This window comes from Andrena cerasifolii, chromosome 4 (assembly GCF_050908995.1).
Source record: "Andrena cerasifolii isolate SP2316 chromosome 4, iyAndCera1_principal, whole genome shotgun sequence".
Taxonomy (NCBI): Eukaryota; Metazoa; Arthropoda; class Insecta; order Hymenoptera; family Andrenidae; genus Andrena; species Andrena cerasifolii.
The window spans coordinates 12043157-12059342 of record NC_135121.1 but is presented as its reverse complement, the minus strand read 5'-3'; the positions used below and the strand labels follow the sequence as shown (position 1 = coordinate 12059342).

The window sequence follows — 16186 nt, the reverse complement described above, 5'->3', positions numbered from 1 at the left end:
CCCCGCGCAAGACAATTTTTAACCACTTTGTCTATCTCAACGTCCTCTCAAGAAACCTCTCAAGAGCTCCCCGAAAATTGGAAACCTTTTACCCCACGTCGTAACCCTGAACAGTGCTAACTGCGTCATAGAAACGCAAAACTCCACTGCGACCTTCGGACCCTCAAATATTTACGCTCGTTCCCATGAAAAATGTCTCTCATCTGTACTAGAGAGCTCTGCGAGCGTTGTTTCACTCTCGCAACAATGGGTCTCGGTGTTCAGGGCCCTTCCAGTCATGAAACCTTTCAGGGACAAGGGTCGTCCCTGATTGTCTCCTACAATGCGTCTGTGGTAGTAAAAGTAAATAGGTCCAGGGGACAAAAAGGGGGCCGAGAACCCAGCTACGTGTCTTGGAGGGGTGAAACGCGTTTGTCCATTCTTGCAGCTGGAGCGTTAAGGGACGAAGCCGCGGAGCAGTGTTTCGGAGTTATCGCAAAAAGGAGAGGATTTTCTCTGCGATATATCTCGCGCATCCCCCGTCGCATAAGATCGTTGGAGCACGCCCTTGAATCCGTTCAAAGGCCGTAACATGGAGAGTGGGAGGTTGGATTTAGATAGCGCAGAGGCGAACGGTAACGTGAAGAAGACGCCAGTTGCCACGTACAAGGCGCTACCGGACGACGACTCTGCCAGGCAAGACGTAGCGGAAACTGTCGCGATGGGAAAGCCGAACAACGAGAATGAGATCGACGATGGGGTCCACGAGAAAATGCTCAAGGACGAGAGTAAAATCTCTCCCACGAAAGACACAACCGAGGTACTTATGATAATGGCACGTTTTTTTTTCGAGGCACGCCTACTCGCCTGATCTTACGCGCCGATCGATCAAACGCGATCATCCTCGCTCACAGCGGAACTGATTTCTTTTGTCCTGCGAATATTCTTAATATTTTTATTGCCGTCTTGTCCCATGGTAAACAGTTGATCGATTACTTTTGTTCCGCGTGGGAGTTGTTGCTTCAGTATAAAGGCCACTCTGTCTGGCCGATAATGAGCGATTGATCCACTATAAAAAGACTCTCCCTTGCTTTCTGTTCGATCATCGCGAGCGTTTAAATTTATCCCATGTCGGAATGAATGCACTGTAGGGAAGTAAGAATTCCCCTTTCTTGCATCATCTTGAAGTAGAAGGACGGGTCTTGGAATAGATGCTGGGGGAATAACTCTGATTCATTCAGTAATCGAGTGAAACAAGAAAGGTACGTTTGCGCTAGATTGTTACGTTAATGGATGATTCGCATTGCTAGGTGAAATTCATATCCGAGAATGGGGATGCCAAGATTGACATTGAAACGGTTAAGCAGGCTCTCTGCGGAATGGGCAAGGAGGAGCTAATGAAATTCGCTACCGACCCATTCTGGGTTCGATTGAGATGGTTCTTGTTCATCGCCTTTTGGCTACTGTGGCTAGCCATGTTGGGAGGCGCCGTGGCCATTGTCGTAATGGCGCCGAAATGTTCAGCGCCTAAACCAAAGGAATGGTGGGAGAAGAGTCCTATCGTACAATTAGATCCTGTTGAAACGAGTACCCACGACTTGAAAGGAGTAGAAGCTCTGTTGCAGACTTTGAAAGAGCAACATATAGATGCAATTTCGCTTACATCTGTAGTCAAAGAGAGTGCGACAGGTATATACGTTCATATTCTTCTTGCGCACAGTTTCGTTGACTGTGGACTGGCAATGATACGCATCGCGTCTTGACTTACAGGAGGAATAGAAGACTTCAAAGACATTAAGCCTGAATTGGGAACGTTGAGCGATCTAGAGGCTCTTATAAAGGCTGCGAAGGATAAAGATCAGCATGTTATCTTGGAACTAGATCCTACTCGCACTTCAGCCGAGCATCCATGGTTCAGACGCTCTTTGGAGGAAGAGGAACCATTTACGTCTTATTACGTATGGGCAGATGGGAAGACAACATCGGAGGGCAGGCAAACTCCTCCGAACAATTGGGTTGGTTATATTTCTTTTTATACCGCGACCTCTGCATCGTACGAAACTTTTAATAATATATATTACTTTTAGTTGAGCGTATATGGAGGGTCAGCGTGGGAGTGGAACGAACAAAGAGCGCAGTATTACCTTCATCAGTTCAATACAACCGAGCCTGAATTGAACTACAATAACTCAGCAGTAATTGCAGAATTTGCTGTAAGCTACATGCCTTTTAACCTTTAGAGGGCCAGGCTGGCCACTATAGTGGCCACCTAAGAATTTTGATACTTTGCCGGCCATTTCGGTGATATATATGCATAAATTTTAAGTAAATAAATTCAGGCTTTTTTTCTCAGTGAATACAATGAATAACAATGTCATACTTTTTTTTTTCGTTTATTAAGCTACTTGTTGTTTCAGATGAGTCTGTGAGCTGAAATCACTTCCGCCGTCTTTTCAAAGGCGCAATTTTGAACTCCAGATAACATTGAAAAAACACAATTAAACGTGTATTTAAAAAATTGTTCCGTATACATTACAAGTAGCTTAATAATTGAAAAAAAAAGTTTGACATTGTTATTCATTGTATTCACTGAGAAAAAAAGCCTGAATGATGCCGATTTTTGCGGCGTGATTATCAGAATGACCCCTTAACGTATCGCGCCGATAGACAAGACACTGAATAATACGTGATCTTTTATACAGGATGTTTTGAGTCACTGGATAAAATTGGGAATCAGTGGCTTCCGTTTAGCTAACACTGGATACTTAATCGCAGATCCAAAGCTTCGTGACGAGTTCAGGAGCACTATCCCCACAGAAACGGATAATTACGATTCCTTAGTGCACGCTTATACGAGAGATCGCCCAGAAAATGCTGCGGTCTTGTCGAAATGGCAGGAAAGAGTTTACAATGAAACAGAGAATAAGGGGTGAGTTATCTCGTACATTAAGGAAAACTTCCGCAGATATCTCGTGCATTCAATAATAAACACACGAGTTGAAATAATTTTTTCAGATTGTTCGCCCTTCAAGACGACATTGGAAAAGATATTCTGCAAGTCTACAACGAGAAGAGAAGACTGATCGATATCCCGCAGAGTTCGCAATTCCTTGCAGCTGCCGATGCTAATATAAATGCCACTGCTTTGCATAAAGGTATCTCGCAGTGGTTGGAGTTTACTTCCTGGCCTGCTTGGGATGTAAGTTTCTGCAGCGTTGATCGATATATTCTTAACTACGGTATTCACCCACGGTGTCCTGTGTATCTTTCAGCTGACTGGTAAAAAGCGTGGCTTGAGGCAAAGATTGCCTGCGGATATAGCAGACAGCTTGACACTTATGACGCTACTTTTACCGGGAACTCCTATACTCACGCTAAACGACACATTATCTGCGAAGGATGCATTCGCAGCTTTGTCCAAAGCGCGGCACAGTTCGACCTTCCTTTACGGAGATACAGTATTTAAGACTGCCAATGGAAGTGTATTTGTGTACACAAGGTAATGGAATTATCATTAAAAATGTATTATTAACATACAAATAATTTCCCCCGTACCATCGCGATAGAAAGTATCAGTTGAAGATCCTGTAGATAACATTGACAGTTTTCAACAAGCAGAATCGACTAATTGATGCTGTGTATAAGACTCTATGTTAAAGAAACTTGCTGCACTTTAGGTCTCAATTGCTATAAATCGTCTGAATCATCCTTTGAGGCAATGCCCAAAGCTCGAATAACATACACTCCACACAACTCACACATGTGTACTATGTAATTTACTAACTGAAGATTAATTTGCCCTGCTCCACGCTTCCTTCCATGCAACGCAGGAGCTGGTGAGTCCTCTCACTAACATATTGCATGAAACCTCTCGTCCGTAGAAGTAACTTTGTGTGATAAATCGTTATTGTCTTGACTAACTCGAAATGTGTATATTAGTCTACTTGATTGAGCCTGTTTCTCTCGATCTTTCGAACTAACTTTCGAAATAATTGCATTTAAACTGTACATAAATTATCTAGGTTAAAGAGTGGAAATCCTGGCTACTTGGTAGCATACCAATCAGCAGAAGAGCCCACTGCAGTGGACTTATCCACGATACCGCATATTTCGGAAGAAGTTAGCGTGGTTGCGCATAGCCCTAATTATGTGCAAGACGGTGACACGATACGGTAAAGTCGTCTATTTTTTTTCTTAAAGGGCTCATCCTTAAATTACGTAAGGCTTTTTTTTGGGGGGGGGGGAGTCGCGAATTTCTTACGTTTCCTTACAAGGTGGGGAGTCAGGTAGCGTCTTACATAATATTGTTTAACCTAATTTTAAATAAATACAAATTCTATCATTAATGTTCCAGAAAAGTAGTTTTAGTTTAAATTTCACGAAACTGAGTTAAATGAATTATATAAACCTTTAAAAGAATTTTAATAACTAAAAAAATTAAGTGTAAAAAATATTACGTAAGGAGGGGGTTGGAATATCAAATCTTACGAATTCTTATACTAGCGGAGGGAGGGGGTAAGAATTCGTAAAAATTACCCCTACGTAATTTAAGGACGCCCCAAACATGGAAACATTGAAAGAGGATTACTTGATTAATGCAACGTTCTTTCCATCGCAGGACCAAGCTGGCTACTAATAAGGTCCCTATATCGGCAAAGAGTACAGTTGTGTTAACGTTCGTGCCGAAGAATTAATCGCAGCGTGAAGAAACATTCTACTTAGTCAAGCTAATCCCTTGCTTACTGCCCTCAAATAATGGCATTTACCGAATGAAATTGTATATTACCTCTGCGTGCTGAAAACGTGTGTAATAAAATATGCTGCAGCAAACGATGGAATATTGTTATAAGCTCATTGTTTCTCCCGAGGGAAGGGTGTTCATTTCATTAGAATTCTGTCTAGAATAATAAACTTTATTCAATATGAAGTTTATGTGGATCTGTAAACCTTACTGTAACGATATAAAATAACGCGGGTAGAGGAACTAAAGCAATCATCCCTGGGTGAAAGCTGAGCTCGCGAAGAGTTGTTACAGCAACTATGCCATATGCATGTAAGAGCCAATGACCTAAAATAACTATTATATTCTTCAGATCCGACACAGAACTCAGTAATAACGATTTCATTGTCTGAAACAAGATGAAATACATATTGGCAAAAGCTGTAAGAATTGAAATACTCGAATGGTACCTTGATGCAAACATTACAAAGATTTTACCTGATTTAGTTTAAACGCAAAGTGTACCGCATTGGACAGGACGGATAACGTTATTATTATATACGGAAACGAATAATCTACAAAAGAATTCGGGATGTTTAGAAGAACGAATTAGAGATATTCCTTTTAAAATGTAAATTGGTTTACTCACATATTATACCACCGCCGACCGCGTGAATTAATGCCAGACTCGGATAGAAATAAAGAGCGGCATAAATGGAAAACTTCCCTTGCCTCGGTAAACATTTATTCGCTATCAATGGCCTTATCAATAACATAATAACCGTTCCTGAAGCATAAAAAGCAAATACCATAGTGTACCTAGAAATGCAATGATTCATTATCCTTCGACGCAAGGGATCAATTCGATACTTTCATGATTACGCGAGTACTAACAGCGGATAAACAGCTTCCTGAGTGCAATGTAAAGTTTCCTCGTACTTAGGACGAGGATTGTGCAGCAGAGTGTACCAGTCCGAAAGCTTGGTGGTTTTGCACAATTTAATTCCAAAGGAGCCTATGGGATCGGTTAATTGTAAAGTGATGAGAGCTGCGGCGACCACTTCGAACAAAGCAGATAGGTGCAACGCGATCACTTCCTTGGGTATGTTACGCCTCATCGATACCATGTCGATAAAAAACCAATGTAATAGCAACGCTAGCAATGCCATGAATCCGAGGTAGAGCCAGTCATAAACCATTGGGTCGGCGTCGCAGAGGATGCACGCCGAGGACGCGTTGGCCCTAAACCCTCTGGGGCAAGCACCGCATTCGCTCCAATTCCCATCGGGCAATAGCTCTCTTCCACAATACAGACCAGGGCACCCCATGAATAAACTTAAAGCGTTCGCTTTTGATACTAAGCACATGGATAATAAAGTAAGAGGAACGTAATGCTCGCAAAAGTTTCAAATATCTGTATACTTGTCCCCTATCAACACAGTGGAGGTTCCTCTATCAATATAGTTAAGCAGTAGCCGTAATAAGGAATGATACAATAACATGGTTTCGTGAGCATTCACATAACATACCATAAAGATTATAATTTCGCACTGCGAATACACAGCTTAAGGAAGTACTGGGAAGCACTTTGTTTTGAGAATCTGGCAGGACGATTTTGTACCTGCCTAACCACCAAAAGAGGTCACGACAGCGGTTGGTAATGTGTTACCCAGCCGGTGTCGGTATGTAGGAAATGTCAAGATAAAATATTGCTACACGCATGTATCTAAAATAAATAAAGAAAACAGTTCCAGATAATATTTAAACATCCTTTTGAATCAAGATATTTGAATTTTTGCACTTCGGGGCTACTTTTCTTACGCGATCTGGCGGCTCGACATTAAAGCCATCTAACAACCCTGAAATGCCGATTCGGCACTACGAAATTCGTCGCTCGCGTCACAACGCGACCGAGAACACCGATAATAACAGGGCGGCTTTTAGGCATAGAGCGAGACGAAACTAGCGCTCACAGATCACACTCGCTGGTCAATATTAAAACGCACGATGCCAGATCCTACAAAACGTGGCTATCCACAATAATGGATCGAAACGGAAGTGTCTCTCAAAAACCGCGCTCTTCTTTTATTCTCTACGTAACGTCATCTGACGGTCAAATATAGTACGGAGAACATATACGATATAGATCGGTAATATCACATGTTCAATACGAAGCTGAATTAAGGCATGTTCATAAAAGAAAAAGCAGTGGGGCATTATGGGTCGCGTTGGCGAATCGCGCAACCTATGTTGGTAACAATGCGTTTCTCCCTATAGGAGAGATTCGAAAGCAGTATTTTTACGGGGTTGCCTGCCATGTTTAAACGAGTTAAAGAACTTAAAGAGTTGATTCAAATTATCAAAAACGTTGAACCTATAGAGTTATAAATAGGAATAGATAAGATACGTGCAAAAATAAATGTTATAATTATTACTATACCGCGTCATATATTAATCATAGCCGTGATATTAAATACTCGGTCAGAAACAACTGAGAGACAAGTATCATTATTGTAGAATTCTATTTTTCTCGTCTGATGTAGTGTAACCCACTCGATGCTATGTAAATAGAAAGAAATATATTAATTACCGTAGAAACGTAAAACGACAAATGAGGCATACATCGTAAATTCGTTGGAAATTTATAATTGAGTTGACAATTTTGTCCGACGGAATAAAGTTAAATTGAAATTATAAATAAATGAATAAATAAAAGAAGCAGAATGTTTATTTGAACGTTGGCGCATTACCGTGCATTAGCGAGCATGATGGCGGTGAACACTACACGAGCACCAACCCAGCTCTAAAAAATCTGAAATTCGCTGGATAACACGTAACAGCGATAAATGTTAATGAAAGAGCATTAATTAGATACGTAGTGGGATGATTTTCGACCAATAGTTTGGAAGGATATTAAGTGGCGCGATTGGTTAAACGTGCATAGATCCGTGGGTTCCTAGTGAGAAAGCGACGGCGAGCGAGTGAGCGAGGTAAACGACGGTGCATTGGGCGAGGGGATAAAGATTCGTAAAGTGGCGCGATCTGGGGCGTTCGTGCGGGCTCGTGTGGGATCGGGAATCTCCGGCCGACGATTGCCGAGCGCACATTACTATTTTCAGGCACACAAGGCACCTCTTGACGGGTTTTCAATAAGTGAAGAGGGCGACGGTGCGAGGAGCCTGGTTTTTATTCTTTTTTTCATTGAAATTTTACGTGCGGTAGATGCGGGAATAATAGTTGGCCGGTGGGTGCGCGCGATAAAAACGTACGATGTTGGAAGACGTCTCGGTGGGGCTCAACGCCTGACGGTCTGTCGGTCGGTTCCGGCAAAAATGAAAGAAGCTCGTCGGTCCGAGCAGCTGATGGCGGCCGAGTGCTGTTCGAGCCTCTGTGTCGTCCCCCATCGCGGCGTTTAAGTGAGTGTGTGCGTTTCGCTGCGCGTACGGAGTGCGGCCACCGCGTGCGGCGGAAGAAAGATAATCCCCTGTGGAAGATAGATTTCGCGCGGTGAGAGACCGCCTCCTAGAGCCGAGCTACGCGAGCTATTTCGTAACGGTGCTTCTTCTCTCGCGGCTCTCGCCACCCGACACGCAGGCACGACCACGGTAAGCCTGGCCTTTGCTACGGCCGTTCCACGGCCCTCGGCGCCGTCATCCCGAATATCCCCGTACAGGGGGGAATCGAGCGTTAGAGCGAGCCCACCGGGTCTGGCTTTCAGGTAACGCGTAATCCACGTACAACGATCGAGCCAGAGGGACACGGTGCCGTGCCTGCCGCTTCTGTGTTCCGCACGGTGTAGATCCGAGATCCGACGTACGACGACGGGGCGTGCGTTCGCGTGTGACAACGCCTAACAAGCAACCGATCGCGCCCCTTTTCTCTCTCGGCCGATACCGGACCAGCCGCCGGCCGCGGCCGATTCCCTTTACCAATTTTCCGTCGAACTATGAACTTGATGGATCCACTCGATTGACAACCCACCTCGGTTATCGCGCTCCCCTCTTACGCGGATATAGATCCTCGTGCTATGTACGCACTGCAATCAATTCTTACCCCTTTCTGGTTCAGGAACGCCTGAACAGTAGGTTACCGTGCCCAGATACACGCCACGTGCGGTCCTCGTAATTTCGTGCAGTGCTGCTTTGCCCGTTGTGAGTGTAGTGAGTTCATCCCCGTCAACGCGGAATGCGGCCTCCTCGGGGTGGACGCAATCCACTTTAGTCGCGTCCAATGCCGGATAAGTACAACTGAGGCACCAACGTACCTCCAGCGTTCCACACTCATCCAGCTCTCATAGTGCCTCTGTTAATATCAACATGTCGTCTGGCAATTTTGTGGACCGGATAGACCCCTTCGCCAAGAGGTCTCTCAAGAAGAAGTCCAAGAAGTCGCAGGGCTCGTCCCGCTATCGTAACTCCCAAGACGTCGAGCTTCAACAGTTGCCGCAGCTCAGAGGTTAGTCGATGCTCCGCACTCTGCCTCTCTTACCAAGCGCGTCCTGCGTTTACATTTTCATACTAATGTCATCGAGGTGCAGCGAACACGCCAGTCGTTCAAAAGCATCTGCGCGTCGTAGATGATTCCTTTCGAGTAATATTACATTTCTAAATATAACTAAGACTATTTAGTAGCAGCAGAAGTTTAGCGTTTCCTCCAAACGTACAATCTATTGAAAACGATGTCGCGTCGCTTTAATTTTCTTATTCTCTATCATTTACACGCCTTTATTTAAACAGCTACCGTAGTTACATAAATCGCGTACTAGCAAAAGCTTGTCACTTGTGCTTCGATGCAAGATTTTCGAATACCAATGAAATTAAACCTGTTCGAAGTGACATTAAGATATGAAAATGTAAAGTGTGTACTCCTTCTGATAACACTGAATATCGATGCTCTTTTTTTCTGTCTTGGAACTCGTATAAAATGCACGTTCAATGCCATGTATTTAGTAAGAGTTATCATATTGTTGCGTCAGCAAGGTAGGCTGCACTTTGTTTTCACTTTTGACAAGCGTAAAGTTCAAACATCCTTGAACTTGTACAATTGGCAGCGCATCTGCCGCTTCAACATTGAGCAACCATAATCTACGGACAGAATGGAATTACATTCCGGTAGTAAACAAAGTTAATAGTCGGCGCATTAATGATTTCAACATATATTTCCAGAAATACCTCCCTCTTTGATCTTTCTTTCTATGGAACTGTCGGTGTTCGCATCGCGACATATTTCTATGCTTTGGGGGATTGAAAGCTACGTGTGTCATATTGGAATGGTTGAATGACTTCTAGTTACAGTTAACGGATAGATTTATTTCCGTACTTGTAAGAAGTTTGAGAAGTTTATCAAACATGATAGAATTTATTACTAAGGCTTTCAGCTTGATATTAAAAGGAGTGTATAAATAATGTAGATCCGATACTATTTTAACGATCGTGCATTCCGTTGCTGCATATATTGATACGCGAGATTACCGAAGCTAACCTCAAAGCTTGCGAGGAGTAGTACTATTACGAGATGAGAAGAAGCAAGACTACCCACAAGCTGAAATGTTACAGGGGCAAGGGGAATCGCCCGCTCGCTCCACCTTATCCCCTCCAAGAAGTCCTGCTTTTCGGTTCTTAGCGGCTGTCCATATCCGCGGATTGTTGCGATTGGTTTCGTTTGCGTTCTTCGTCACGGGACGAACTGTGTTGGAGGGGATACGTTGACGCGAGCGGGCGATTCCCCTTGCCCCTGTGACATTTCAGCTTGGCGGTAGTCTTGCTTCTTCTCATCTCGCAAAGTACGTTCGCGCTGAGAGCAAAAGTTTCTTTCATGTTTCTAAATAATCGATATTATCTAGCGCAGATGAGAGGAACTCAGATTAATTGACCGTTTTGAGGAATAGCTTTCGATTCCGTGAATACGTGTTTGGCGTACTTAGTATTGACGTATGTTCCTGAAAATCGATGAGGAGCGGCAAACCAGAGGCCAGTTCGCGTTACTCGACCGATTTTCCTGCGATATATATTTCCAAACGCTGTCAGCGATTGTGCGCTGAGAAATTGAAGGATTCGGATTGCACGGCAACGACGTGTAAGAAACTTTGATCGAAAAAAGGCGATTTTATCGCGTCGGTGTGTGACGCACTGTACAAATGGGAAGTGTGCGAGCGTCTGCCTGCATGCATACGTTTTGTTGCTCGCAAATTTCTGTCGCGTCATGTGCGCGTGTTGCCTTATGTCATGTATATATATATATATATATATATATAGTGTTTGTGTGGATTTAGCTTTCGCTGATACCACGGAGTTATATCTTTTCCTTCCCTTTTTGTCTTTTATATCTTGTTTGTTATCGCAGTAATTCTTTTTCCTTCTGGATTTCTGTGTTTCTTGCTTGCAATCTAAAATTTTTATTTGTTTTTAGTTTGTTTAAATGTTTATAATTGTGTTTCCATGCTAGCAAAGGCCTGTACTATGTTGGTTATGATTTCTGTGTCGTCACTAAAAGCTAATGCCCTAATGTCATATGGAGCTTGTATCCCTTTCGTCTGTATGAATTTTGTGAGAGTGTCTGTGATTTCTTTATTTAGAAGACATGAGAAAATCATGTGATTAAGGTTTTCTTCTTCGTAGCCGCATTTACATTTGGGTTCTGGTATGATGGAGAGTTTGTGTAGATGTGAATTGGTTCTATGGTGGTTGCTTCTAATTCTATTTATTGTCGTTATTGTCTTCCTAGTTGGTTTTTTCTGTGAAATTTTTAAACCAATATGTATTCAATTTTAGATCATCATTTGATAGTTTGAAGTAACTATTGTTGCTTATTTGTGATATTGTCTCTAGCTCGTTTTTCTATTTTAGGATGGATGTGGATTTAAGGATATTTCTGACTTCTTTGCTTGTGAGCTTCGTTGAAACCTGTCTTCCTTCGTTTCTTCCCTCTTTTGCCAGTTTGTCTACTTTGTCATTATTTTCTACGCCTATGTGGCTTGGACACCATATGAATAGTATTTTTTTATTTATAGATTGACATTTGTACGATAGAAATTTTATTTCCATTATGTGTTGATTTTCTTGTATGTTGCGATTTAGTTGGTTTAGTTTATTGATGAGATGTTTAGCGTCCGATATTATCCTACAGGATTCATAGGTGCTAGATTCTAAAGTTTCTGGTGAGTATTCGTTTGGTAGGCTGAATGATTCACATTTATTAATTTGATGGACGTAAAATGCAGCGCCTGCTTTTGTAATAACCTCGTTGTCTACATTTCCTGTTTTTTTTTGTATCCTGATCCATCTGTGTATATGTCTATGTCATAATGAGAGAGTTCATTTAATTTTTTGTTGAATGTTTCATTTGGTTTTTCTGCTTGTTTTGTAATTTCTCCAATTTCTATATTTATTTCAATCTTGTTAAATTGAACTTGTATAGGATATTCATGTAGTATCGGTAGGTTTGTGTGATTAATTTTTTCCAGTGTAGGTTTTATACTATTCCATCTTCTTAGTATCGAAAAGTCAACTCTATGGTTTGATGATTTCTTGAGTAAATTGTTAACATATTTTAACTTTGTTTTTAGTTTATGTGATGTTTGTGTATAGCAATTTACTAGGTAGTTGTTTGTTAGCATTTCTGCTCTCTGATAAATGTTCATTTCTTTAGACATGTGCCATACTATTGCGTTTGGAGTAGATTGCGTTAGTCCTAAACATTTTTTTAAAGCTGATTGTGTTAAAGAGTTAATACTTTTTAAATTTGTGTTTGACGCATTGATATATTGTGGTAGTCCCCATTCTATCATAGATCTTATTGTTGCTTTATATATTAGTAATAGGGTTTCTGGATGAGCTCCCCAATAAACTTCCGATAGCCATTTTAGTATAGTTGTCGCTTTAATGATTCTTTCTTTGAGGTATTTAATATGTGGTAGCCAGTTTAACTTGCTATCCATCATTAGTCCTAGGAATTTAGCCTCCTTTGTTGGTGAAATTGTTTTCCCTTCAATGTCAATATTAAAATCTTGGGTATTCCTTTTCCTAGAGAATATTACTAGTTTTGTTTTTTCTGAAGATATATTTAGATTTATAGATGTAAGCCATTCTTGGAGGGTATTTATTGAAACTGTTAGATTTCTTTTTAATATAAGTTTGTCTGCATTCTTACAATAGATCACTATATCGTCTGCAAATTGGAGAATAGAACAGTTGTCTCCTGAGTGACTTAATATTTTGTGTATATATATATTAAATAGAAGAGGACTTAAGATAGATCCTTGAGGGAGACCTTTTCTGCATATTCTTGTATCTATATGAGTTCCGTTTAAGTAAAAGTGGACCGTTCTTTCTGTTATTGCGTTGAGGCTGTCCTGACACGACTTGTTTTTTCTGAATCCGAATTGTATGCTTGGTATTATAAGGTCATTTTCTATATAGTGATCAAGTCTATTTTTAATGATTTTTTCTGTTAATTTTAAGATATTTGAGGCTAGTGAAATTGGTCTATAACTGTTTTTGTTTTGTTTTGGTATCAAAGTGGTGTTGTATATTTTCCAGTCTGATGGTATTTCTCCTTCCTCGATGATTAGTGCTATAATATCCTTCAGTCTATCAATTATGTTATCTGGTAAGGTTTTTAATATTTTGTTTGAGATATTGTCAGCCCCTGGTGCCATGTGTGGTTTTAAGGTTTTAATTATTTCTTTAATTTCTTCTACTGTGACTTCTTGTCTCCATATTGATGGAAGGTCCGTTGAATTGTTATTTATGTGAACGTGGTTTGTTGTTGACGGTGGAGCAAACTTTTCTGTATATATTTTTGCTGCTTTTATTTGTTCTTCTGGTGTATAATTGTTCGGTGCTTTCCATACCTTGCTGTTTTTAAATGATTTTATAATATTCCATATGTCTTTTAGTTTAGTATTTGGGTTGATTTTCTCTATTGTTTCTTTGAAGCTGGTGGTTTTTGTATTTTAAGTATGCTGTTTTTCTGTTGATTGTTGCTTCCTGGCATTCGTCATTCCACCATCTAAGCGCAGGTCTAGTATTCTTATTTTTTTTCGTTGTTCCTGTATTACTGTTGTAAGTAGTGTTGTGGTTTTGTTGCTGGTTGTTTATCTGTTTAGCACCATTGTTAATTAAAATGTCTTGAATAGTATTGACTAGAGCCTTGTATTCTTCTAGATGGTTTGTTTTAAGTATTTTATTTTTGAAGGTTGTTTTCTTTAGATCATCTTGTGTTTCGATCCAATCCACTTTCGTTGTAGTCAATTTCGGTCTATTGCTTGTCAATTCCTGTGGTTGAAAGTTGGTTTCGATAACCATAGGGTGGTGGTCGCTATTCATAGGGTCTATTATGTTATTCACTATGACATTGCTAATTAAGTCTAATGATACTATCTGTAAATCAGGTGCTGTTGGTCTGTAGTTGATTTTAGGAATCATTGTTGGTTCACTCTTTGGTACTATTTCTAGGTCTAGTTTGTTTATTGCAAATATTAAGTTTTTATATCGTAGTCCTGTGCTATGTTTCTTAGATCCTCGATTTTGTTTTTGATGTGACCGTATCTCAAACAGTTGTAACATTTTTTAATGCTCTTCTTTATTGGCACTGCCTTACATTTAACATACCATATGGTTATTGATTGAGGGAGTAAATCTCCTTTGATTACCATTTTTATGGCGTTTGTTGGAGTCAGATTGTCATTTTCTTTATCGTATCTCATTAATCTTTCGATTTCTAGAACTTCTGGGTTAGATTCATGTTCATCTATACCCTGCTTAATGTCATCTATCTTCATTTCCTTGGGAATGTCGTAAACTACTATACGTCTATGTACCTTATAGTCCGGGATGTATGTATACCACTCTGCTAGTTTAGTTTTAGCTTTTTCTACGAACTCGTTTGCGTATATGTAATTGTTAAATGTTAGCTGAACTTTGTCTTTTCCTAACTTATTAATTTTTTGTAGTTGATTTGTGAGAGGTGCAATCTTTTTGCCTATTTGTAAAGGATGTAAGTTTCCTAAGTTTTGCTGCTCGTCTCTTGCAGTCATTTGGACTATGAACGGTCCCGATATGTTGATATCATATTTATTATTCTCCTGCATTTCATAGAATTTATTTTGTTTTATTTTTTTATTTGTTAAATTATTGTTTGTATTGTCAGTTATTGGTGTACTAGTTTCCTCCTGAATTGCTCTTTTTAGTTTATTCTTTGGTTGTGTGTGAGAATTCTGGTATGGTATTAATTCCTACTCAAATTTGAGTAAGGTTTTATAATTTTTAAACTTTTTAGACTTTTTAATTGATATTAATTTTTCGCCACTTAACTTGCCGTGTTCACTCGTTATTGTACCAACCGGAAGTCTTATGTCATGTATTCTTATCTGCCGATCGGGGATCCGATTTTGTCAGAATAGCGTCAGTTCGCTGCGAACTCCGATTCCGCTCTTGTTGATTAGGCCGTTCCCCTGCTATTCGTCCTTCGAATCGTTCTTACATAACCTGCACAACCTTGTTAGCTCTCGCAGTTGGATGCTGCGTACACCAGCGATTGTTCCACGAATGCTACCGTTGCACGTTTAATAGAGAAAACTGCGTTGAAGTAATTAAACAAGATCCAACGAAATACGAGGTGTTTAATCATAAGAAAGTAAATAAGATATCGTGGAATACAGTTGGTTTTCTCCACAACAGTATACCAGAACAAATATTGTATATATTTAACGATAGAGTTCTTCTGATATTGCTCCACGACGATTACATGTTCGTAAAAATTCCGTGATAGAGCTGAAACGTTGAAAAAGGAGGATGACCCTTCGATGGCTCCTCGACGCGGACCCCTTCCAAGCTCGAAGAGAGCCCACACTATTTTCGCGCGAAGGTACTTGAAAACAGTATGTAGTGACCCATAAACTGGTGGCACGTTCCAACGACGAGCGGTTATGCGAAATACAGGCATCCACCTTGCAGTAGGCAGTGTCGTTCACCTCTGCCAATAAAACGGTAGTAGTCCTTAGTATCTCCCCCTCTCTCTCTCTTTCTCTCGTTCGCTTGCACACCGTCTCCTCCGCCTCTCTGCTTCTCCTCACGCACTTGTTCCTGTCTCTTTGCCATCTCTCTCTCTCGCGTGCCCACCGCGCTCGCACATAACCTATACGCACGTGTTTTCCACTCGGGCGTCGTGCACGCACGTTTACGCATCGACGCGAGATGCCACGCGTTTCGCAAACCGAACAATTCTCGTTCGTGAACGCGCGCCTCTCCCGAAACGAAAAGCCCAAGTGCACGTGCGTATCGACAATTCCGATTCGTTTCGAATTACATACGATCCTCAATACCTCGGGCTGCAATCATATTTCGCGGTTTAATTGGAATACCTGAAAGGTTTCGAATGATCGCCGCGGATTCGACGTTGGTAAAACGGTTTATCCAACTAAGCTTGCAGCCGCGTTTCTGAAACGCCCTGTACAACATTCTCCTCGTATTTTTAACCGTAGAACAC

General features: G+C 41.0%; 3 protein-coding genes and 1 long non-coding RNA gene across 4 annotated transcripts in view; 2 read left to right on the top strand and 2 right to left on the bottom strand.

Annotated features, from left to right (window-relative positions):
• Window positions 1-380: 380 nt before the first annotated feature.
• On the top strand, window positions 381-4817 carry Cd98hc (CD98 heavy chain). Its single transcript, XM_076810267.1, has 9 exons — window positions 381-799; window positions 1290-1668; window positions 1750-1994; window positions 2067-2192; window positions 2682-2908; window positions 2995-3178; window positions 3252-3478; window positions 4002-4151; window positions 4598-4817. The coding sequence occupies exons 1-9, from the start codon at window positions 572-574 to the stop codon at window positions 4671-4673; spliced, it is 1842 nt and encodes a 613-aa protein (XP_076666382.1). The 5' UTR covers window positions 381-571; the 3' UTR covers window positions 4674-4817.
• Window positions 4540-6312, bottom strand: LOC143367977 (JNK1/MAPK8-associated membrane protein). The gene is made up of 4 exons (XM_076810269.1): window positions 5594-6312; window positions 5349-5518; window positions 5198-5274; window positions 4540-5108 (listed from the first exon to the last, which is right to left on the bottom strand). Exons 1-4 carry the CDS (start codon window positions 6064-6066, stop codon window positions 4893-4895), a joined length of 936 nt encoding a protein of 311 aa, XP_076666384.1. The 5' UTR covers window positions 6067-6312; the 3' UTR covers window positions 4540-4892.
• A 1447-nt stretch (window positions 6313-7759) lies between these two features.
• Wdb (serine/threonine-protein phosphatase regulatory subunit widerborst) overlaps window positions 7760-16186 on the top strand; it is a 38847-nt gene continuing 30420 nt past the window's right edge. Inside the window, exons 1-2 of the mRNA XM_076810252.1 lie at window positions 7760-8304; window positions 8768-9154. Coding sequence (XP_076666367.1) covers window positions 9016-9154 — 139 coding nt within the window. The 5' untranslated portion in view covers window positions 7760-8304; window positions 8768-9015. The remainder of the gene's footprint in view (window positions 8305-8767; window positions 9155-16186) is intronic.
• Window positions 8841-10223, bottom strand: LOC143367973 (uncharacterized). The gene is made up of 2 exons (XR_013085120.1): window positions 9871-10223; window positions 8841-9783 (listed from the first exon to the last, which is right to left on the bottom strand). It is a non-coding gene; the product is annotated as an uncharacterized LOC143367973 (long non-coding RNA).

Coding starts and splice junctions, on each gene's coding strand:
- Cd98hc (XM_076810267.1), top strand. CDS start 572: ATGGAGAGTGGGAGGTTGGATTTAGATAGCGCAGAGGCGAACGGTAAC. Junction 800..1,289: donor CCACGAAAGACACAACCGAG/GTACTTATGATA, acceptor TCGCATTGCTAG/GTGAAATTCATATCCGAGAA. Junction 2,193..2,681: donor CAGTAATTGCAGAATTTGCT/GTAAGCTACATG, acceptor TCTTTTATACAG/GATGTTTTGAGTCACTGGAT.
- LOC143367977 (XM_076810269.1), bottom strand. CDS start 6,066: ATGTGCTTAGTATCAAAAGCGAACGCTTTAAGTTTATTCATGGGGTGC. Junction 5,519..5,593: donor CAGGAAGCTGTTTATCCGCT/GTTAGTACTCGC, acceptor TTGCATTTCTAG/GTACACTATGGTATTTGCTT. Junction 5,275..5,348: donor GGTCGGCGGTGGTATAATAT/GTGAGTAAACCA, acceptor ATTCTTTTGTAG/ATTATTCGTTTCCGTATATA.